General features: G+C 52.1%; 1 protein-coding gene across 1 annotated transcript in view; it reads left to right on the top strand.

Moving 5' to 3' along the window:
- Positions 1 to 22,727, top strand: part of MYO7B (myosin VIIB) — a 68,310-nt gene that overhangs the window by 5,318 nt on the left and 40,265 nt on the right. Inside the window, exons 5-15 of the mRNA XM_078070021.1 lie at positions 953 to 1,074; positions 4,630 to 4,772; positions 5,484 to 5,597; positions 7,415 to 7,568; positions 10,038 to 10,114; positions 11,508 to 11,627; positions 11,935 to 12,077; positions 14,186 to 14,396; positions 15,103 to 15,238; positions 19,756 to 19,919; positions 22,208 to 22,345. Coding sequence (XP_077926147.1) covers positions 953 to 1,074; positions 4,630 to 4,772; positions 5,484 to 5,597; positions 7,415 to 7,568; positions 10,038 to 10,114; positions 11,508 to 11,627; positions 11,935 to 12,077; positions 14,186 to 14,396; positions 15,103 to 15,238; positions 19,756 to 19,919; positions 22,208 to 22,345 — 1,522 coding nt within the window. The remainder of the gene's footprint in view (positions 1 to 952; positions 1,075 to 4,629; positions 4,773 to 5,483; positions 5,598 to 7,414; positions 7,569 to 10,037; positions 10,115 to 11,507; positions 11,628 to 11,934; positions 12,078 to 14,185; positions 14,397 to 15,102; positions 15,239 to 19,755; positions 19,920 to 22,207; positions 22,346 to 22,727) is intronic.

Genomic DNA, 22,727 nt, shown 5'->3' with positions numbered 1-22,727 from the left:
GGCATTGCTTTTATTAGTAAGACACTATTCAGCCTCCATTTGTAATGTTTGACATCTCCCATAATGAAAAATAATTTACCCAAAAGTGACATGCAAGCCTCAATAATAATACAGTAATCACTACAAACCCGAGTGTGTGCGATATGCCAGACATGAGTATATTTTTAACTTCATTAAACTCCCTAAGGAACTTCTAAAAACTAGTTTTCATACCTCACCATTATGAAATTAATGTATCTTCAATATGAAAATTTTATAAAATTTCAGAAAAATATTCTCAGAAAAAATTCCTAGATACTTTTGGAAGAAAAAGCTTCCCCTATCCACTTAGTTAAAATTCTACTGAATAGTAGGGACATTTGTCACTTTACTGTGCCTAATAAGCATTGTCCATGTAATTGAGAGCTCTGTATAGACTTGGTTCTAATGGCTGCATGATGTTCTCTGACCAGAGGGACCATAACTAATCGTCCCCCTTTATGTTACTTCTGATTTTCCTCAATTGTTGGTTGTTTTTAAGATTTTATTTTTTTTTACATAATTTCTACACCCAGCGTGGGGCTCAAACCTACAACCCGGAGTCGCAGTCTCCCCTCTGGCCCACATAAACTCACGGCTCATAAAGAGGATGTTACATCAAAATATTGCATCGTCTGGTCCTGTTCATTCATCTGTAGTTACTGAGCCCTGGGCCAGTGACACTGGAATAAACCAGATACAACCACGCTCAAGGGGCTCACATCCAAGGCAGGGCAGAAAAGAGGAACACAGCAATAACTTATACAAAGTAGACAGCTGAGACCCACAGGGGAAATGCGGTGGGACTTGTGCACAGGGAGGGGGAGTTCCCATTCAGACCTGAAAGCGGGCTTGTGGGGGGTTTGCAGACCAGCCTAGGGTATTGAAGACATGGCTGTTTGACAGACTGACGCCCTGAGGGTCCTCTTTGCAGTGGGGAGTCTGGGGCAGGGAAGACGGAGACCACCAAGCTCATCCTGCAGTTCCTGGCCACCGTCAGCGGCCAGCATTCGTGGATTGAGCAGCAGGTCCTGGAGGCCAATCCCATCCTGGAAGGTGAGTGGTCACCCTCAGGAGCAGCCCCCCTCCCCTGGCCCTGCAGGGCTGGAACCTTCCTACCAGGAGGTGCCCGTGGGGAGGGAGAGGATCGTACCCTTTCTGCGACTTCTCGGATCCCTCAGGACAGGAAAAACGAGCACGGGGTGGATGGTAGTGTGGGGGTTCCCGGGAAGCACGAAGGGACAAAACTGATGACCCTACAAGCTTTCACTAAGTGTGTTTTCCACAGGATCAAGACAAGTATTCCTTTTAAATAAGGACCCTGAGATGAAATTGGTTTGGGAAATGCTGGGTGTGTCCACTTGGGTCACCTGTGAGGCAGTTGATAAGCTGGTGTTAAGACTGCAAGAGGTCAGCTGAGGGCTACCCCTGAGCAAGACGAAGGGGGAAGTGGCAGGAACAAGCAGGAAAAGCATCCTGACTGGAGTACCTGTAGGACACTCAGGAAAGGGAAGAGTGGAATTGGCAGGATGAGGTTCAAGCTGTGTGCAGATCTGTCGGGGTCTTGGCTAGCCCAAGGGGGAGCTCAGAGCAGAGTGCCCATTAAAGGAGGCCTGCATTGGGTGCAATGCCAGGCCCATGCCCCCTCGCTCAGTCTCTGGTGGGGGCAGCCCAGAAATGTGTGACTTGGACCCCCAGTGACCAGCCACGGTCAGCGCGTTTTCTCTGTTTCTTTATAACACAGGTATGCTTTACATACAGTACAAGTTCACCTTTTTCAATATACAGTATGAGTTTTGACAAACTCATACAGTCATAGAATGCCCATCTTAGTCATGTATGGAATGTTCCTATCAGCCCCAAACTTCCCTTCCCTTGTAGTCAACTCCCTTCCCAACCCCAACCTTTGGCAACCACTGATTTGTCCATTTTCCCCTCGATACAGCTAACCCTTGAGCAATGAGGGTTTGAATTGTGCAGGTCCACTTACATGTGGACTTTTTTCGATAAATTCTTTTCTCTAGATTATTGTGAGAAGACAGTACACGATACATACAACATACAAAATGTGTTAATTGACTATGTTATCAGTAAGGCTTCCAGTCAACAATGGGCTATCAGTAGTTAAGTTCTGAGGAGTCAAAAGTTATACACAGGTTTTCAACTGCACGGGGAGTGAGCACCGTTAACCCCCACATTGTTCAAGGGTCAACTGTAGTTTTATCTTCTCCAGAAGCTTATATAAATGAAATCCTATGGTGTGCCGTCTTTTGGGTCTGCCTACTCTTGTTAGCATGATGCATCTGGGATTTTTCATGCCGTTGTCTGCATCAGTAATTCATTTCTTTTATCGACGTAGAAGTGTCACAGTTGGTCTATTCACCAGCTGAAGGACACCCGGGTTGTTTATAGTTTTTAGTGATTATGAATAAAGCTTTACAGACAGTTGCGTACAGGTTTTGGTGTGAACATGTGTTTTTCTCCTGAATAAACATGTTAGGCATGAAATTGTTGGGTCAAATGGTGAGCCATTTACCTTTGTCACAAACTGTCAAAATGTTTCCCAAAGTGGCTGTACCATCTTGCATTCCCAGCAGCAAAATATGAGAGTCCTGGTCGCTCCACGTCCTCGCCAGCACTTGGTACTGCCAGGGTGTTGGTTTGCTACCGCAGGGGGCGCGGAGTGGTGTCTCACCATAGCCTTAATTCAAGTTTCCCTAACAGCTAATGGCGTCTTTTCATGGGCTTATTTCCTATCTGGGTATCTTCTCTGTGTCTATTCAAACCTTTTGCCCATTTTTAAATTGAGTTGATTCCTTATTAACGATTTATGAGTTCTTTATATCTTCTGGATACAAGCCCCTTATAAGATATGTGTTTTGCAAATATTTTGCCCCAGTCTGTAGTTTGTCCCTTCATTCTTTCAACAGGGTCTTTTATAGGCCAGAAGTTTTTGATTTCCATAAAGTTCAATTTATTTTTGTTTCTGTTATTGATCATGCCTTTGGTGTCGTATTTAAGAAATCTTTGGGGCACCTGGGTGGCTCAGTCGGTTAAGCATTCAGCTCTTGATTTTGGCTCGGGTCATGATCTCAGGGTCGTGAGATCAAACTCCGTGTCCCGCTCCGCTAAATTCTCTCTCTCCCTCTGCCCCTCCCCCTTCCCTCTCTAAAAAAAAAAGAAATCTTTGCCTAATCCAGAGATTTTCTTTTATGTTTTCTTCTAGATGTGGTGCAGTTTTAGCTTTTACATTTAGGTCCATGATCTATTTTGTGTTGATTTTTTCTATGGTGCAAGGTATAAGTCGAGTTTCTGCTTTTTTCTCATTTTTCCCTTCCCTTTCTTTTCTTCTTTTCTTTCAGAAGGCTATCCAATAATTTCAGCCCCATTTGTCAAAAAGACTATTCTTTCTCCATTGAGTGGCCTTTGCACCTTTGTCTAAAATCAGTTGGCCATCCATGTGTGGGTCTGTTTCTGGATTCTCTGTTTTGTTCTGTTGCTCTCTGAATACCCTTCTGCCAATGCCACACTGTCTGGATTTCTGTAGCTTAGTTCTATAGCTTAGTCAGTTTTTCAATCACGACCCCCAGTTTTGTTCTTCCTTTTCAAAATTGGCCATCGTAGGTGCTTTACCTTTCCATATACATTTCAGAATCAGCTTGCCGATTTCTACCCAAAGGGGCCTACGTCAGGCTCTTTCTTGAAGAGAGATCTGCCACTGGGTTCAACAATATGAAGTAGGTTTCCCAAGCATAGCTAGCCCCTATAGGAGCCTCTGCTGTCTGTCAGGATACCTCAAGGCGGACACCAAGGAACCCTTTTCCTTTTCTCATGGGACTAATGCTGTATGGTAGTATTGTCAGCTTGCATCCCAACCCACCACTGGATCATGAAATCAGTCTTTTAGGACAAATTAAATTGCATAGAATAGAAAATACCCCAGTGCATTGTTCTTGGTCAGAACCAGTACTGAATATTTTCTTTTACTAATGTGTGCAGGTGAGGGTGTGTATGCAGTAAGATGCAATGCAAAGGGTCTTTCTTATTGTGGCTCGAATCAGCTTGCAGAAACAGCTCTATGAAATGCACTTTGGATCATGCTGCAATCCAGATGCCTTCTGCTCTGACCTCCTCTGAGCCTAGTCCCTGCCAGCTGTTGCTATTCTCCCTGCAAGCTTGCCCTCTCAAAGCCAGCCCCAGCTTCAGCCTGAGCAATCTTTCTAAAATACAAATCTGTTCCCACACTCCCTCAGAAGCTTTCCTGCCTCCCCCATCACCCACAGACTAATTCTAAACTTCTTAGCCTGGCATTCAAGGCTCTATGCTACTAACTAGTTCCATCTATCTTCCACTGCTTTCCTCCTGTATTTTATGCTCCAGCCAAACATCCCCCCTGCAAATACACCCCATGCTTACTGACATCTCCGCCTTTACTTGCACTTTGTCTTCCTCTCGGCATACTCTTGGCTGTCACCACTTTCTAGTGCAACACTACCCATCCTTCAACTCTGGGCTCAGCCACCTCCTCTCAGAAGCCTTCCCAGATGATCCCACTCAAAGTAAATTTTCTCTTCTCTGCTCCCATCATGGGCATCACCCTCTGGCCCTCAGCCTTCGGAAATGCCAAGACAATCCGAAATGATAACTCAAGCCGCTTTGGGAAGTATATCGACATCCACTTCAACCCTAGTGGGGTGATCGAGGGTGCACGCATCGAGCAATTTCTGCTGGAGAAGTCCCGGGTCTGCCGGCAGGTGAGGCCTCCCTCTGCTGCACTGGTCCTGGGGAAACCTCCACCCATCCTGGGACTGGGAGCCAGGGAATGAGGAGGCTTCCAAGAGAGGCTCCCTCCCATCACTCTCACACCTCCCCAGGGACCTCCCCAAACCTCCATTGGTCTTAGTTTGCTGCCACTGAACCCTGGCCTTACCCTGAGATGGCCAAGGACCCCTAGAATGGGATAATGATGGTCCTTTCCCAGTATTCAAGAAAAAGAAATGATGACATTTTCTGTTTTGAATTTTCCATCCATATCATGTTCTACATTCTTTGGTGCTTACTACCCACCTCTACCAGAATTAATTTTAAGGCCAGGACAGTCACCAGCTAAGGAACTGGATCCTGGCATCACTCCCAGCTTGCAATTTAGGCAAGATGTCTTCAGGGCTGGGAAGAGCAGTGGAGATGCAGGGAAGCACCTGGGAGCCATGTGTTTGCTGGGCTTGGTGGGTGGCCTCTAGCACAGGACTGTGGGCATGAGCTGGCCTTGGAGGCCCAGAATGAGGACATCCACAGAGCCAAACGACCCTTGGGTCAATGCCAGAGCCACATCTGGTTGACAGACCTTGGAGCAGAAGCTGGGACAGGGCTGGAGGCGGGGGTGGGGGGGGTGGGGGGGGCAGTCCTGAAGCCCGGCAGCCTCAGGGGAATGTTTACCAGGCTCTCTGCAACACCTTCCCCACCAGGCCCCGGAGGAGCGGAACTACCACATCTTCTACTCCATGCTCATGGGGATGAGCGCTGAGGAGAAGCAGCTGTTGAGCCTGGGGACGCCCTCCGAGTACCACTACCTGACAATGGTGAGGCCTGCGCCGCCCGCCCCTGTCCTCCCCGCCCCTCCTCTCTCTGGTTCACCTCTCCCCGCCCCGCCCCTGCCCTCCTCGCCCCGCCTCTCTCCGGTCCACCTCTCCCCCCCCCCCGCCCCTGCTCTCCTCGCCCCTCCTCTCTCCGGTCCACCTCTCCCGCCCCGCCCCTGCTCTCCTCGCCCCCCGCCCCGCCCCTGCCCTCCTCGACCCCCGCCCCGCCCCTGCCCTCCTCGACCCCCCGCCCCGCCCCTGCTCTCCTCGCCCCACCTCTCGCTGCTCCACCTCTCCCCGTCCTTCCCTTGCCCTCTCCACCCCGCCTTTATCGGGTCCACCTCTCTCCCGTCCACCTCTCTCCGCCCCGCCCCCGCCCTCCTCGTCCCGCCTCTCTCCACCCAGCACTGCCTTCCCCTGTCCCTACCCTCCCGGTCCCGCCTCTCCCCTCCCGCTCTCTGCGCAGCACCGCCCTGCCCCGCCTCTCCCCGCCCCCCCTCCCCCCCCCCGCCGCGTCTCTCAATAGCGAAAGGAGAAAGAGGAGGGCTGGTTCCTGCTCCGCCTGTGGTTTACAGCCCCAGAAAAGCCCTGAGGCAGGGATTGAGGGTTGCCCTTTTCCATCTTCCACTCCACCCTTCTTCTGTTCTTAACAACGCTCAGAGACTTACCCTTGTCCGTGTGCTTCCTTATTCTCTGCTGAACGCATAGTCCTACCCCACACACCTCAGCTTTCTCTGGATCCTGCAGACCGAGGTTCCAGTAGGTGACGGAGAGTCGTAACCACGCTTCTCCTTCCTCGATTTCATTCCAAACGCCCATCCTTGTAGGTGCCTGTAGAACTTGAACTCTAGCAAAGCGGGGACCTTGCTCTTGCTCTGGGCTGCATCCCCGCGCCAGCTCAAGGTTGTTGAAAAGGGGATGGTGGAGTTCCACCTTTTGAATCTCTCCTGCCTAACCCTTCCTGTGTTCACTGCCTGGAGGCCTTCCTCATTTCTTCCTGGATCCTGGTGGTAGTTTTCTCCCGCATCCTCCCTGTCGCCAGACTTGACCCCTAACTTACCATCCCTTCTGCCGACCTTCCACGGTGCAAGGCTGACAGATCACGTCTTGGACTACAATTCTGCAGGGGCTCCCTGCGGCTCCTTGGCATGCTTTCCAAGTGCCTCCGGACCCCACCTTCCTTGCAAGCCCTGTCCCTGTCTCCACCTCCCAGCCTAGCTCCGCTGTTCACTGCCTAGACCGCCGGCTCCCTATGCTGCTCAGGTTCCACCTCCAGGAAGCTTTTCCCTGCTTCCCGGTAGGGCTGCTCCCGGCCCCCTTTGGTCTCAGCACCTGGAACAGCATATGACACCATCATTTGCTTCCTTCCTCCCTTCTTGGATGCACAGCACCCCAGGCAGGGCCAGGTCTCTCCGTTTACGGAATTCCCAGCGAGTAGCACAGGGCCTGGCACACAGGGAGCCCTGGAAGGTGTTTGTTAAAGGAATGAACTCCCAGGATTCCCCAGAGAGGGTAAGGCAGGCATTACGGGGGATGGGTGACAAATAGAGGCCCGGAGACGCTGAATGATGCCAGCGCCGGCTGCAAAGCCCAGGCACGCTGTGTCTATGTCATCGTGATTCCACCTCCCGCAGTACTTTTGTGCATTTTCGGAGCTCCGGCCTCCAGGTGGCCTCTCAGAGTCCGCCCGGGGCCTATGAAGTGTCACTTATTAGGGGCCCTTGCCTGAGTCCCTGACACATCTCTGCCTTGCTAGCCCTACGATGGAGGAGGTGGGGTGGGGGGTGGCCCCCAGAATGCTGACGTGGCCGATCCTCCAGGGAAACTGCACCTCCTGTGAGGGCGTCAATGACGCCAAGGACTACGCCCACGTCCGCTCCGCCATGAAGATCCTCATGTTCTCTGATTCGGAGAATTGGGACCTCAGCAAGCTGCTGGCGGCCATCCTCCACCTGGGCAACGTGAAGTTTATGGGTAATGCTGTTTCCACCCAAACTGCACCCCCTGGGGAGGAAGAGGAGGGGGGACCGGGACAGGAGGAGGAAGAAATCTCTGGGAGTTCTCACCTCAAGAGCCTGCCAAGATCACATGGTCTAACCCTGTCCTGGAAAAATTCATTGAAAATTATAGCTACGATTTTGGAGGTCTCACGGGGTTCAAGGGAAGATGTCAAAGCTTAAGGCTGTCCAAAGATGAAAACTCTGATCATCCCCCTGTTGTAGCAGGGACCCTAAAGGGCTACCCCCTTAGGTTAAGGGTGACCGAGTAAACAAAGCCATGCATGAACTTGCAAACCCATTTGTAAGCATCCAGGTGGTCTGGGCATCAGGGTGTCCTGGCCTGTTAGTGCCTCCAAGCATCTGATGGAAGTTCCTCTCTGGAGGAAAATAGCATCAACCTAGATTACACATTATTCCTTCGGACAGTTTTTCAAATTTAACACCCAACATGCAGCCAAAGATAAGTAGGAACGAGGAAATAAGACATCATGAGCAAACACCAGCAGAAATAATAGACAATAGAAATAGAGCCACAAAGATTTCAGATGTTGGGATTATTGGACACAAACCACAAAGCATCTACGTGTGGCTGTGTTCAAGAAAAGAAAAAGCCAAGCTTGAAAATTTAGACAGGGAACTGAAAATGGAAAATGTGGCGTTATAGATTTTAAAAGGAGCCACATAGAAATTCTAAAATATAAAATAAATAAATAAATAAAAACCAAAATGAAGAACTCAATGGATGTTTTAACAGCCAGGTTTTTTTTTTTTTTTTAATTTTTATTTATTTATTAGAGAGAGAGAGAGAGTGAGCGTGAGCTGGGGGAGAGAGAGAAGGAGAAGCAGACTCCCCGCTGAGCAGGGAGCCTAATGTGGGGCTGGATCCCAGGACCCTGAAATCATGACCTGAGCCGAAGGCAGACGCTTAACCGACTGAGCCACCCAGGTGCCCCAAAAAGCCAGTTTTATACACATGGAGAGGGGATGTGTGAGTGGAGGAAAAGTCAGGACACAGCATAGAGACACAGAAGGGTGGAAAACATAAGAGAGAGTAGGAGATGTGGAGGACAAGTGAGAAACAGTAACATACTTTTAATTGACATGCTAAAAGACGAGAGAAAGAATGGGGCAAAGGCAATATTGGAAGGAACAATGGCTGATTCTAGAATTCACGAAGGACACCAATTCACAGAGCAGTGAGGAAAGGACAGACTTTTCAGTAAACTGTTCCATGAACTTGAACCCCCTCTCGCACCACATAAGGAAATCTCCAGGTGAGTTGTCACTGTGCCCATAGGATCTATCAACTGAACTGGGCACTTCTGCAGGTGACAGGTGGGCGCTGACTTGCACACAGGGGGCACTGGAACATGGAAGAGTATTACAAATGTGATGTTGAGGGTGAAACCAGGCTGATCTACAAGATCAGACATTCAATTAGATCACCCTTAACACAAAATTTAAAAACAGCTGAAATTAAATGCTGTTTCAGATCAATATTTAGGTAGTAAAAGGATAATGGAAAGCAAGGAAGTGGTTTCCATGAGTGAGTGGGGAGGAACGCAGGTCTTAGCAGGAAAGGACTGTGAGGGCTTCAGGTGTGGGCCAGGCTCTGTATCTTGGCTGTAGTAGTGGTTTCACGGTGTTAACTGAGTCATTATTTATTATAATGACAGTAGGGCTGCTCCCGGCCCCCTTTGGTCTCAGCACCTGGAACAGCATATGACACCATCATTTGCTTCCTGCCTCCCTTCTTGGATGCACAGCACCCCAGGCAGGGCCAGGTCTCTCCATTTATGGAATTCCCAGCAAGTAGCACAGGGCCTTTGGGTTCTATATACTTTTTTTATCTATATGCTTTATTTTATAATTTATTCAAGTTTAAAAAAGAAAAAATATATGCACAGGAACAACACTGCCCCTGTCCCCAGGCCTGGCAGCCCCCCTGAGCGGAGGTGGCTGGAAGATGGGGACTGAACTGGAGAGACCAGTCGGGAGACTCTTGCAGTAGGGCTGGGCCTGGCCTATAGCTGTGCCCTGTTAATGTCCGCTTGTGTGACTGACTGAAGGAAGGCAGGCCTAGGTTTCCGTGGACAGCAGAGTAGAGTGAAGGGGGCCGATGCTCATCCTGTTCCTTAGTAGACCCCACCCCGCCTGCACCAGCACCAGCCTTCATTTCCTCAAACTTCCCTTTGAGGCAGAGCCACGATCTCGCTGAGCAGAGGGGGAAGCAGTCTGTTACATTCCTTCACAGCGAAGGGGCTGGTAATCCCCAGGGACCTTGTCTCCCGAAGAGAAGGTCTGGGAGAAGCAGTGCCTCCCACCCAGCGACAGGTGCCTATAATAGCTGGATCTGGGGCTGCCCCCGGCTCAGGCCCTCCTGGGGCCCCTGTCCCATCCCTTCAGGCCGCTTCACCGCTCTCTCCCCTGCTTCTCTCCCCAGCTGCAGTCTTCGAGAACCTGGATTCCTCTGACGTGATGGACACGCCGGCCTTTCCCACTGTGCTCAAGTTACTGGAGGTAGCTCTGCCATTGTGACGTCGAGCTTCCATGTCTGTGAGGGGCCCCAGGGGCCTGGGCTCATAGCCCCCCAACCCCTGGTTGTCATTAACCCTTCCCAGGCTCCCACTCCTGCCCCCCACCCCTCTCCCCAGGCTCTCAACTCAACCCCTGCACCCATCTGGGCACTGCAGGCATTGGGGGTGGGAAGCAGGATGGGAAGCCATGTGAGCTAATCTTTAACAAAGCAACGAAATGATCAGTCTGGCTTTAACACATTTCTTCTCTTTTCTTGTGTCACCCCCCCCCCCCCGCCCCCTGTTCTTCAGTGGCCTTCACTCAGCATCCTCACTCCCCACCCCACGCAGTCCCCAAGCTCTCCCCACACGGCCACATAACCCAGGGCCCTTACGCTGGACCCTTCCCTACCTCCCTTCAACAAGTCCCCACCTTCTCCGTGAGTTGTGCTATTCTGGGGAAGTGGAATGTGCTCATACCATTAGCCCTCCAGGTTAGTACAGAGACCAAATGGAGCCTGGACTTGGAGGAAGAACAGCAGGCACTGGGTGGAGAAATATCTTTGCCCTGGGGACATTATAATGTCTTCCACATCACACCCCATTGACAGTTCTGGTGGGAAGTTGATAGCATCAGAAGCAAACAAGCAAGGAGGCCTGGGTGGCTCAGCCGGTTAAGCGTCTGCCTTCGGCTCAGGTCATGATCCCAGGGTCCTGGGATCGAGTCCCACATCGGGCTCCCTGCTCCGCGAGGAGCCTGCTTCTCCCTCTGCCTCTGTCTCTCATGAATAAATAAATAAAATCTTAAAAAAAAAAAAAAAAAAGAAGCAAACAAGCAAAGCAATCACATTTTGCTGCTAATGTTCTTTATTTGATTCAGGGTTCTTTGGGTTCTTGCTGGCTCAGTGTTCCCTGCATGGTGAGAGGGACTGGCCCATCCAGAATCCTCTTGCTCCCTTAGGCCGAAGCAGGAGTGGCTTCGGTTGGGGCATATCCAGAGGCCAATGGCCTGGCCTCAGAGCCCTCCCCGCCCATTGTTTTCCCAGGTCTGCTTATGGCCCCAGCCCCTTCCCCAGCCCCTGGAAGACTAGCACAGAGCTGGTAAACCAAGCAGCCAGCATGCCCAGGACCCACCCAGCTTGTGCATCCTTCCTGAACACTCTTGACATCCTGGTGCTTAGACTGGAACTGGGCCAGGGCCTGCCCAGGACGCTGACTCCAGCTTCCATCTGGCCTGGCCCTGCTGGATGGCCCCACAGGCATCTCCCACCCTCAGGCCTTGGGCATAGGGTGTTTGGTCACAAGAGAGAACAAGACGTGACCTAAGTAGGTCCGAGCCCCGGAGCCAGGCCCTGCCCCCCAATAGCTGTGATGCCAGTTGCCACCTGCCTTTCCAGGTGGAGTACCAGGCACTCCAGGACTGTCTGGTCAAGCATTCCATCATCATCCGAGGGGAGTTTGTCACCAGGCCCTTGAACATCACCCAGGCTGCAGACCGGAGGGACGCCTTTGTCAAGGTACAGAGCTGTGGGAGAAGGGGTCCATGTGTCTCTCTGTTGAACACAGCTCCTTGCCCTGCTGGGGGAGAGCAGGCAAGAGCAGAGATGGCTGGGCAAGTCCTGACTCTGCCAGTCACCTGTCTGGTGACAGTGGGCTTCCCAGCCTCTCTGGGCTTCAGCTTCTTGCCTTTAAAGTAGGGAGAGTGCCCCTCAGTAGGTCCATGAGATCCAGTGTGCGTGCAGCCTTTGCAGGTGAGCTTAGAGATCAGGGGCCGCCTTCCTCTTATGCTTCAAAGCCCATGGGCTTTACCCCATGTCTCCTCAGGGCATCTATGGGCACCTCTTCCTGTGGATTGTCAAGAAGATCAACACTGCAATTTTCACTCCACCTGCCCAGGACCCCAAAAATGTGCGAAGAGCCATCGGCCTCCTGGACATATTTGGCTTTGAAAATTTCCAGAACAATAGGTATGAAGATCTCAGTTCACCTGCTGTCAGAGAATGGGGGAGATCAGCTTAGCTCCTCTCTAACTGAGCAAGCTGGAGGGTAACCATTCCTCCCCCAACGAGACCGGGAGCAGGGACCCCTCCTACCTTTTCCCAGATGCGATTCTGCTCTGCAGGCCTGAATCTGTCTGCAGCGAGACAGTCTGTGCACCTCCCCTGACACCCCACACAGCTAGCTACAAGCATCCCCAAGCGCCAGGCTGAAGTCCCAGCATTTGTCACCTCTCTTGAGCCGTCTGCTCTCCTAAGGAATTAAAGTGAATGATCACATGAGGCTGGGGTGAAAATGGAAATCAGCAGCATTGATTCAACTGCATCTCTAGATGAGCTATCGTGCTAGGCAATGGGGGAAAGTAGGGGACATGTGACCATCCCTGACTTTGGAGTTTGGCAAGGGTAAGGCAAGGCAGGACACCCCTGACCCTGTGTCCCAGTGTCCCAGCACCCCAGACTGGAGGCCCAGGAGCCAGAGCAGGAGGCAGGTCAGAAAACTGATGCCTAGCTGGGACTGATGAAGGCTGGGGAGGGGGGTGGACAGGGTGCTGAGAGAGTCAGGCAGTGGAGCCAAATGAGGACGAGTGATGCCCTGGGGCATTATCAGGTGGCAGGAGAACAACAGATGAGGACAACGAGGACCTCAGGACAAGCAAGCAGGGACACTCTGGGATTGCTGCCTCCCCAGTCAGCTGGGAGGGCAGGGCGAAGGCCTGCTCCCTGTGCGCCGGGGGGATGGGCAGGGCTGGCAGAACTAAGCCCAGTGTAGGGCAGCTCTCAGGCACAGGAAACTCAAGTGTGATTCAGATCATTGGTTTCTGTCCCCAAGAGGGACAGGCTGAGCAGACCACGCACATTGGACACCTTGGAGGTGGATGAATTATTGGTTAAGGGGGATCCGGTCATTTATACCGGGGCCCCTCCTTGGAGGAGCCACAAGCTGTGTTTACTACAGAGCTGCAGTCCCCTCCTGCAGGTGGCCACTGAGCGCTCTCCAGGCAGCGTGCTGGGAGTGGGGGACACGGTGGACCTGTCCCCTCACCTCTTGGGTTAACAGGGGTTGAACGACCAGTCTCACGTATGATGAGGATTTGCGTAAATGGGCAACCCATCCTGAGGAAGAAAGGCCTAAGTGAGAGCCAAGGGTTGAACAAAACTAGGCGGGTAATGAGGAAAGAGAGGAGGGTGGCAGCAAACGTGTGACCACTCAGAGGCAGGGAAGAAGCGGGTGCCTTCACAGCATCGAGGGAAGGAGGCTACGGTGACCCAGGCCACTCCCTGGGAGATGCAGGAAGGCTTTGTACTATGTCTCTGTCTGAGGGGATCTGAAAACAGCGGAGAAACCTGGGACGATTGGAAGCAGGGGGACAATGGGGCTGCTGGCCAAAGAGCTCCCCCTAGTGGCACATGGAGATGGGGGGATGCAGGGAGAGCCCCTGGAGGCCACCCCTGGGTTTCCCGGGGTGGGGGGGGAATAAAGGAGTCTGGACACAGGCCTCTGCCATGGGAGTGGAAGGGAGTACACAGGTCAGGGTGCTGTGATGGAGAAAGCAGGGACCAGACTTTGGCAGCTGATTGGAACTGGGGAGGAGGCAGGGAGAGGTGTCAAGCGTGACCCCTTGGTTCTTGACCAAGGTGACTTGAGCCAGGGGTGATGAATGGAGGGATCATTTCCGAGGTGGGGTGCCCAGGAGGAAGAGCAGCTGGAGGATGGGGCGGGAGTAAGCAGTGTGTCTGACTGATACAAAGGAGCCCAGCAGGCATCACCGTTACCGGGTCTCCAGAAGCTCATCTCATCACCCAGGCCTCTTGCCCCTGGGGCTGGGGCTGCTACGGGACACCTGGTCCCCTAAGGAAGGTCTCTTGATGACATTCTCTTAGTCTGTTTGCCACGGGCTGGAGGAGGTGATGGTGGCAGAGACAGAGGGAAGAGGCAGTACACGTGTGTGGGGATGTGCATCCTCGGGCATGCACGTGAGGCTGGATGCAAATGGTTGGGGGCCCGCGGTTCCTGCCAGCGGCGACAGGGACAGGGCTAACCGTGCTCCACGTCTGGGTGTGCATTCCCTCCACAGCTTTGAGCAGCTCTGCATCAACTTTGCCAACGAGCACCTGCAGCAGTTCTTCGTGCAGCACGTGTTCACCATGGAGCAGGAGGAGTACCTCTCGGAGAACATTGCCTGGGACTACATCCACTACAACGACAATCGGCCCACCCTGGACCTGCTGGCCCTCAAGCCCATGAGCATCATCTCCCTCCTGGACGAAGAGAGCCACTTCCCACAGGTAAACCCCTGAGCCTGCCGACCCTCAGGTGGAGACCCCCGCTCATGGCTCTTGCCCTTGAGGTTGGGAAACTCCCCTAGGGTAGCCCATGGGTCCCTGGGTTGCCAAAACCTCTGCCAGGCGTTAGCAGACCAGCCCCAGCCTAAGCAACCTCCTCGCCTGCTAGGTCCACCTCCTACAGGGAGGCTCACTGACCACCCCCCCACTCCCCTCCCCCTCCCCAGAAGCAGGACCTGCAGTCACTGATTATCTACTCCAAGAACTCACCCCAGGAGGGGCTTGCTAAGCACCCGCGGGCCAAGGGCTGCAAGGTGCAAGAGATGGAAATGTTTGCCTGCTCGCCCTCAAGGAACTCCGCCTGTCCTTAGGGAGGTAGATTTTCAAAGCAGTCTGTAAGAGCTCGGAGTCCAGAGAAGGGTGAATCCAGGGTCAGCGTCCCTGGATAATTGTAAGGAAGGGTGGAGCAGGAGAGCTGGCAGGTGGAGGGTGGCAGACCCCATCTCTGCTCCCAGCTCGGTCCTCGCTCACTGTGACCAGCCACCAATCCCTGGGCAGCAGTTTCCCATCTGTAGAAGGGTCCTCAGCCATTCTGAGCCCAGTTGCTTTGCCCCTGTGAGGGAGCCTGTGAGCCCTGTGGATGTGTCAGCTGACCTCCCCATGGCTGGATTCTGGGACGTCGGCCCATAGAGTGTCTGTGCTCTTCCAGGGGACAGATACCACCATGCTGCAAAAACTGAACAATGTCCATGCCAACAACAAGGCCTTCTTGCAGCCCAGGAACATCCACGATGCCAGATTTGGCATCACCCACTTTGCGGGCGAGGTGTACTACCAGACAGAAGGTAGGTGCAGCTCCTCTCTATTTCCCCTTCCTTCCAAATCTGGATCATTCCAGGAAGGCCATGGGAAGAAAGCCGAGAGAACAAGGTCATTTTGCAGAGCAAGCAATGGGAAAGAGGGAATGGAATGGACCATGCATGGTTTGTTTTGTTTTTTAGTGTTAGCTCTATTGAGATATCATTCACATACCATATTATCTCCCATTTTAACTGTATAACTCAATGGTCTTTAGTATATTCACAGAGTTGTATAATCATTGCCGTAAGTTTACAACATTTTCATCACTCCAAAATGAAACCTCCCATTAGCCATCAATCTGCATTTTCCCCCAATCCTGGGCAACCACTAATTTCTGTCCCTATGGATTTACCTATTCTGGACATTTCATACAAATGGAACCATGCAATGTGTGGTCTTTGTGGCTGGCTTCTTTCATTTAGCATAATGTTTTTAAGGTTCGTCCATGTCATAGCATGTGTCAGGAAATTGTTTCTTTATATTGCAGTATGATCATGTTCCACTGTGTGAATATAGCACATTTCATTTATCCCTTTATCACTTGATGAACATTTGGGTTGTTTCCACCTTTTGGCTGTTATGAATAATGCTGCCATGAACGCTCATGTGCAAGTTTTTATGTAGACAAATGTTTTCACTTCTTTGTGGTATGTACTGGGTCATATGGTAATTCTACATTTAGCTTTTTGAGTAACCACCCAACTGTTTTCCAAAGTGGCTGCACTAACTCACATTCCCACCAGCAACAAATGAAGGCTCTAATTTTTCCACATCCTCACCAACACTTGCTATTATCTGTTTTTTTTATTTTAGCCATCCCAGTGGCTTTGAAGTGGTCTCTCAGTATAATGTTGGTTTGTGTTTCCCTGATGCGTAATGATGTTAAGCATCTTTTCATGTGCTTATTGCTCATTTGTATATCATCTTTGGAGAAATGTCTGTTCAAACTCTTTGCCCATGTTTTAATTAGTTGTCTTTTTTTCGTTGAGTTGTAAGAGTTCTTTATATATTCTGGATATAAGTACCTTATCAGATATGTAATTTGCAAATATTTTCTCCTGCTCTCTGGGTCATCTTTTCACTTCTTGATAGTGTCTTTTGAAGCACAAAAGTGTTTCATTTTGATAAAGTCCAAGTATCTTTTTCTTCTTTTGTTGCTCATGCTTTTGGTGTCATGACTAAGAAATCATTGTCTGACCCAAGATTTACCTCTGTGTATTCTTCCAAGAGTTTTTTTAGTTTTAACTTTTCATTTAGGTCTTTGATTCATTTTGAGTTAATTTTTATTTATGCTATGATAAGCTCAGGCATGGTTTTGACTGGAGAAATAAAGGTCTGGGGTGGTTAAACCTTTTGGTGTGCTTAGAAAAATAAGAAAGGTAGTCAGTGTGCAGCTGTGGTCAGGACAATGAGTCAGGCGGCTGTAGCAGCTCTCTCTGTGGCTCATATGGAGAAATGAGGAGGAGCTCTGGTCTGTTTAACTGGAAACTCAAAGTCAGGGATGATCCATGCATATTTTTCAGTTGGAGAGACAAGGCAGTAGGAGGGCTGACATTTTCGCATAGAAGAGGTGAGGTGTTAGGAGGTCAGGGGATCTTTTCTGTTGTACAATGAGAAGGTGGTGGCTCCTTCATAGTCCCCACCTGACCCTGGCTTTGGGGCTCTTCAGAAAGGGAGAGACCAGAGCCAGTGGGACCTACAGGGTCCCAGAACACAAGACACTGAGTCCATCCCAACCTCCATGGACAATTCAAGGCTAAGTTTTATTATTTGAAGTGACATGAAACTATTGTTGTGTATGCTAAGATTAAGACAGCTTCTTTGTAGACTTTCTGAATTTCTAAAATTCTATTAATGTTCATTAAAGCTGAGCTTACTAGTTTTTCTTTGGGTGCCATGCTGTGCTGATGAGCTAAGCCCCACTTACTCTGCCTACTGGGGGGTTGAGTCTGGGGTGCCTCAATGCAACCCTCCCTTTGAGAACACCCTGGGTTGGGGAGGCTCTGCCTAAGCCTGGAGAAGCACAGAGTGCCACCAAGTGTCTGCTCACCCTCCATCTGCAGAGGGCAGCCTCCCCAGCATGTAGCTGGGAGAAGGGTTTGTGTGCACAGCACATGCTCGCTCCAGTCACCCCCAGTTCTGTGAGGCCTCATGGTGCCCCTGGAGCTCCTGGTACAGTGCCTTCCCCCTCATAGGCACTGGGGGGAGAGGTGGGGAAAATCAGCTTCCTTCCCCCCGTCTCAGTCTCCCTAACCCCACACCAGGCTGTGTAGGTTTGCACAGAGCATCCCCCTAAAAGGTGGGGTGACTTAAAGGGGTAGAGTGGGGGAGGAAATTCAGGGTTGTGCCCTTGCGGGGTCATCCCTAGAAGTCCTAGGAGTGTAGCCATACAGCAGGCCCCTAGCCCTCACCAGCCTGGCTTTGAGAAGCAGCTCTTCTTCATCACCTTCTCGGTGACCCTGTGTCCCACTTTAGGGCAAGTCCATTCTTACCCATGGCCAGAGCCATGCCTGTGTTAGCAGCTGGCTAAGGCTGCCAAACCAAAGCTCCCCAGGTGGGAATAAAGATGCATTTCCTCACGGTTCTGGAGGCCCCAAGTTCCAGATTAAGGTGTCAGTGTGGTTGGTTCCTTCTGATGTCTCTGACATCTTTAGTGTCTCTGTGCATCTGTGTCCTAATCTCTTCTTATAGGACACCAGTCACACTGGATTACTGCCACCCAAATAGCCTCATTTTAACTTAATCGCCTCTGTAAAGGCCCCATCTCCACATATAGTCACAGTCTGAGGTACTGAGGGTTAGAATTTCAACGTATGGATTTGAGGGGGATGCAACTCAGCCCATAACACTGCCCCTCCTCAATTTCTGGATTCTCAGTCTTCAGGCTGGAGGGGCCCCTGGCCCTAGCAGGACGTTCCAGGACCCCAGAACAGGGCTGGTGGAGGGGCTACGGGCTCCCAAGCCCTCAGGTCGTCCTTAGCAATCACAGACCCGCTTGGTTCCTAAACCTACTGTTAGAGAGCACACACGCGCACGCGCACACATGCACACGCGGCCTAAGGGCACACATTCACGCCCAAGACCTGTGCAGTGTAAACTCATAATGAGGAGGGAAATGTGCCCTAAGGACCTCCTAATCAGCAAGCCACCACCCTGTCCTTGAGCCAGTAAGACAAGTGGTGTGAATGCTAGCCTCCTTCCATTTTGGGCTCCCAGGAAAAGCAGAGTAACTGCCACCCCTCACTAGTTTCACAGGAGGTTGGAAGTAACCACCCCCCCACCCCAGACCCCGGCTGGGGGTGTATGCAGATGCTCCCAGAGTTGCATCTGGACTCAGGGACGAGGGCAGGAGTGGCCATGCCTCCCTCTCTGGACTGCAAGCTGCCTGAACATGACCAGGCTGCCAGATTTTCAGGACTTCTTGGTGGGGGCGGGAGGCTTCCTCACTCTGTCCTTTAACTTCTTTTCTTTTTAGCTCTTTTATATATGAATAAGCAGTTGCCCGCATCAGACTTGCTCAAGGTCACCCAGAAATTTAGTGGGCCAGAGCCCTGATGAGAACCCCCAGGCATCTCGCTGCAGGGAAATCTAAACTGTATCCTGAAGGGATGCACCGTCTGCCATCTGCTGTGGCCGCTGGTCGGCTTCAGAGTGTACTTGGCAGTTCCAGTCATGGCTGGGGCTGGAGGTGTCGAGGGACCTGAGCCACTCCTGTCCATGGTGCACCAAGGGGGGGCCGTGGCTGGCAAAGCAGAGGGAAAGTCTTCAGACGACCCCCTGACCTGAGCAGTAGGGCCCCTAAGAAAGGTCCCACAGAGGCCAGGGGAGCCCTGAGGAGGGCCCTGGGGAGCCTCCGGGAATAGACAATGCTTGAGCTGGTCTTGAAGAATGAGCCGGAGCTGGCCGGGCTGGATAAGCAGGGAAGAGTGTCCAGCAGCGGCTGGTGGGGGCTGGAGGTGGTGGGAGAGCTGGGGCCTCTGGGGTGCTTTGGGCACCAGTGGAGTGCAGGACCACAGGGGCCCCGGGAGTTGAGGAAGGGCGAGATGAGGAAGGCGTGCTCTGGTGGCAGGATAGCAGAGAAAGGGTTCAGGCAGGGTGACACGGCAGTGTGTGGCTTTAGGACAGTCCCGGCCCCGGGGCCATGAACCGGGAAGGGTGGGACAGAGAGCAGAGGGGTGGGCTGGGATCAAAGGAACGATTCAGGCAGACGGAATGGCAGCGGCTTAGACAGGGGCTGGTGGTGGGGTTGGCAGGTGCGGGGGTTGGAAGGTTTAGATGTGGGTGTGGCACACTGGTGCTGGGCAGAGCCGAGTGCAGGCCTGGGTGCAGGAGCTCTCCAACTGGACAGGGAGGTCAAGGGAGGCGTGGAGAGGGCAGCTTCAGTGGGGGCGCCTCCGGGCATCCTGGGGTGACCAGAGTCCCCACCCTGTTGTCCCCCCTTCCCCCGTGGTCAGAGAAGATGGCTGACTGGGCTTGCGGGTGGGCTCTGCTTCCCCCACAGGCTTCCTGGAGAAGAATCGAGACGTGCTGAGCACAGATATCCTCACCCTGGTCTACTCCTCCAAAAACAAGTTCCTGAGGGAGATATTCAAGCTGGAGTCAGCAGGGACCAAGCTGGGCCATGGTACCATCATCCGGGCAAAGGCAGGGAGCCAGCTCTTCAAGGTGGGCTCCGATGGGTGGCCCTGCCAATGCCTCCTTGGTCTCTCAGCCCTTAGGGCCTCAGGGGTCAGACATGCACGCACAGGGAAGACCTATCACCTGGGGTCTCAGTTGTTTAGTCAGGGCCCATAAGTGAGTGCAAACCAGGAGTGGGGTGTTGCTGTTGCTGTTGCTGCGTGGATGGCAGTAAGAGGACAGGTGCACATGGATATGCCTGCTTCTGAGTGCGTGGTGGTCCGGGGGGGCCACATCTGCTTTTGTTAATATTATTTTTCTATATTGGTCTCTGTGCATATGTTATGTGTGTGTGTGGTGTGTGTATTGTGTGGTATGTGTGTACAGTGCGTGTGTTTTGTGTGGTGTCTGTGGGGGGTACATGGGGTGTATGTGGTATGTGTGGTATTTGGTGTGCATGGGGGGTGGGATGTGTGGGGTGCATTCTGTGTGATGTATGTGGTGTGTGTGGTGTGTGTATGTGGTATGGGATAGTGTGGTATGTGTGGGGGTGTGTGTGCTATGGTACATATGGTATATGTGTGTGTGGTATGGGGTATAGGGGGTGTATGTGGGATGTGTGAGATGCATGTGTGGTATGGTGTTTGTGGTGTATGTGTGTGCTAGGGGGTATGCGACGTGTGTATGTGACATGTGATGCGTGGTGTGTGTGTGTGTGATACGGTATGTGTGATGTGTGTGTGTGTGTGTGGTACGGGGTGTGTGGTATGTATGGGGGGGTGTGTGTGCTGTGGTGTGTATGGTATGTATGTGTGATGTGTGTGGTAAGTGTATGGTATGTGGTGTGTGTGTGTGTGGTACGGGGTGTGTGGTATGTATGGGGGGGGTGTGTGTGCTATGGTGTGTATGGTATGTATGTGTGATGTGTGTGGTAAGTGTATGGTATGTGGTGTGTGTGTGTGTGGTACGGGGTGTGTGGTATGTATGGGGGGGTGTGTGTGCTATGGTGTGTATGGTATGTATGTGTGATGTGTGTGGTATGTGTATGGTATGTGGTGTGTGTGTGTGTGTGTGTGTGGTAAGGGGTGTGTGTTGTGTGGTGTGGCAGCAGCAGTGCTAAAGGCTGCTGGCCAGGAAGGTGGGCAGCAGAGAGTCCCCAGTGCTCCTCAGGGCAGCCTAGGATTTCCTGGCAAGGTGAGGGTCTGCCCACCCCCTCCCTGCCAAGCCTCCACCCCTTAAGAATGACTGTTCCAGAAAAGCCCCATGAATCGTCTAATGAGGAGCTCCCCTACCCCTGGGCAGGGAGATGGGGCCTGCTGAGTGGCTCGGGAACTTGGGGTGTAGGCAGAGGAAACTGCCCTCTGTGCCAGGCATTCAGCACTGGCCACACTGAGGTGCCCTTGACCTTTCATCACGCCCCACCTGACCTCTGCAGGAGGCCTCTCCTGAGACCTCGGTGCCCAGGACCCACCATGTGCAGGACCATGTGCAGAGCCGGCCTGGGGAGGCACCAAGGAGCCGTGAGGCTGGGCAGGAATTGCCCAGGTCTGGAACCAGGTGCAGCCAGCTGGACCCCCTGTATCACTGAGCCAGGCTAAACTCTCCACAGCTGAGGCCAGAGTACAGGCTTGTCCTGGCTCTGTGGGGCCCCCAGAGCATGTCCCGGGGATTTCAGGGAACAAGATGACAGCAAGGGAAATGCACATTATTTTACAAACCAGGACAACAAGAAAATGCTGCCCATTGTTACTATAAGGTGCCAGTGATTGCATCCTCTTCTCAGAAGTGTTAAGACTCGTGTCACCAGTTGATGCAATTTGGCAGTACATGCCTTTGCTCGGGGGCATTTGACTTGGGAAGGGTTTGGTCAGGGAGCATCACCCAAGATGAGCATTGCACAAAACACACACTGAGCCTGCTGGGGGCTTGCGCTTGTTTCCTCTTGCATCCATGATATTGTTACATCTATTTTAAAACTATATACATGTACTACAATGTTTACAATGTGCACTATAAAACATTTTTTAAAAACATACAAAACCAATAGGAAAACTGAAAACTTAGAAGGGTAGAGGTAAAAAGTGAATGTTGCCAGTTCTCACATTCTTTCCCACTCTGTGTATCATCTCGTACACCCCACTTGGGGGACCCCACCCCTAGACAGTATACCTTGCCCCATCTTACTCACCAGAACCTATGATGGGCCAGTGCGTGAAGGGCTGCAAGAATGCAGCCCCGCCCATCTGTGGGACCTTGGCAGAAGCCCTCATCTGGGTCAGCTGTGCCCCAGGCCGAGCTCCCCAGCCCCCCACTTGTGCCTGTGCTTCTGCCTGCAGTCCGCAGACTCCAGCAAGCAGCCCTCCACGTTGGCAGGCCAGTTCAAGAAGTCCCTGGACCAGCTGATGAAAATCCTGACCAGCTGCCAGCCCTACTTCATCCGCTGCATCAAACCCAATGAGTACAAAAAGCCACTGGTAATGAGGGGAGGCTGGGGTCACGCACGGGGGGGCATCTATTAGATGAGTCTGATGGCATCTAGGGTAACGTCACTCCCTTCATCAGGGAGTGGTCAGCATTAGAGCTATCTGCCCCCATTTTAGAGATGGGGACACTGAAGTAAGGTACCAGTCTAGGCCATTCAAAGATCGGTGACTGGCAGGACGTTGGATAACCCAGGGCTCTGTTGTCTCGGGCCTGCTATTCACCAGCTATGTGCACTTGGCCAGGTGCTTTACTTCTTTGAGCCTGTTTTCTCCTCTGTAAAGTCAGAATCGTGCCTGCCGTGTGGCGGGGCAGGGGGCAGCAAGTACATGTTTTTGGCAAGTCTGCATGTGTAAACCCCGCTCAATAAGGGGC

Source organism: Halichoerus grypus, chromosome 4 (assembly GCF_964656455.1).
Source record: "Halichoerus grypus chromosome 4, mHalGry1.hap1.1, whole genome shotgun sequence".
NCBI classification, from domain to species: Eukaryota; Metazoa; Chordata; class Mammalia; order Carnivora; family Phocidae; genus Halichoerus; species Halichoerus grypus.
Note: the sequence above shows the minus strand (reverse complement) of the source record. Positions and strands in the feature narration are given on the sequence as shown.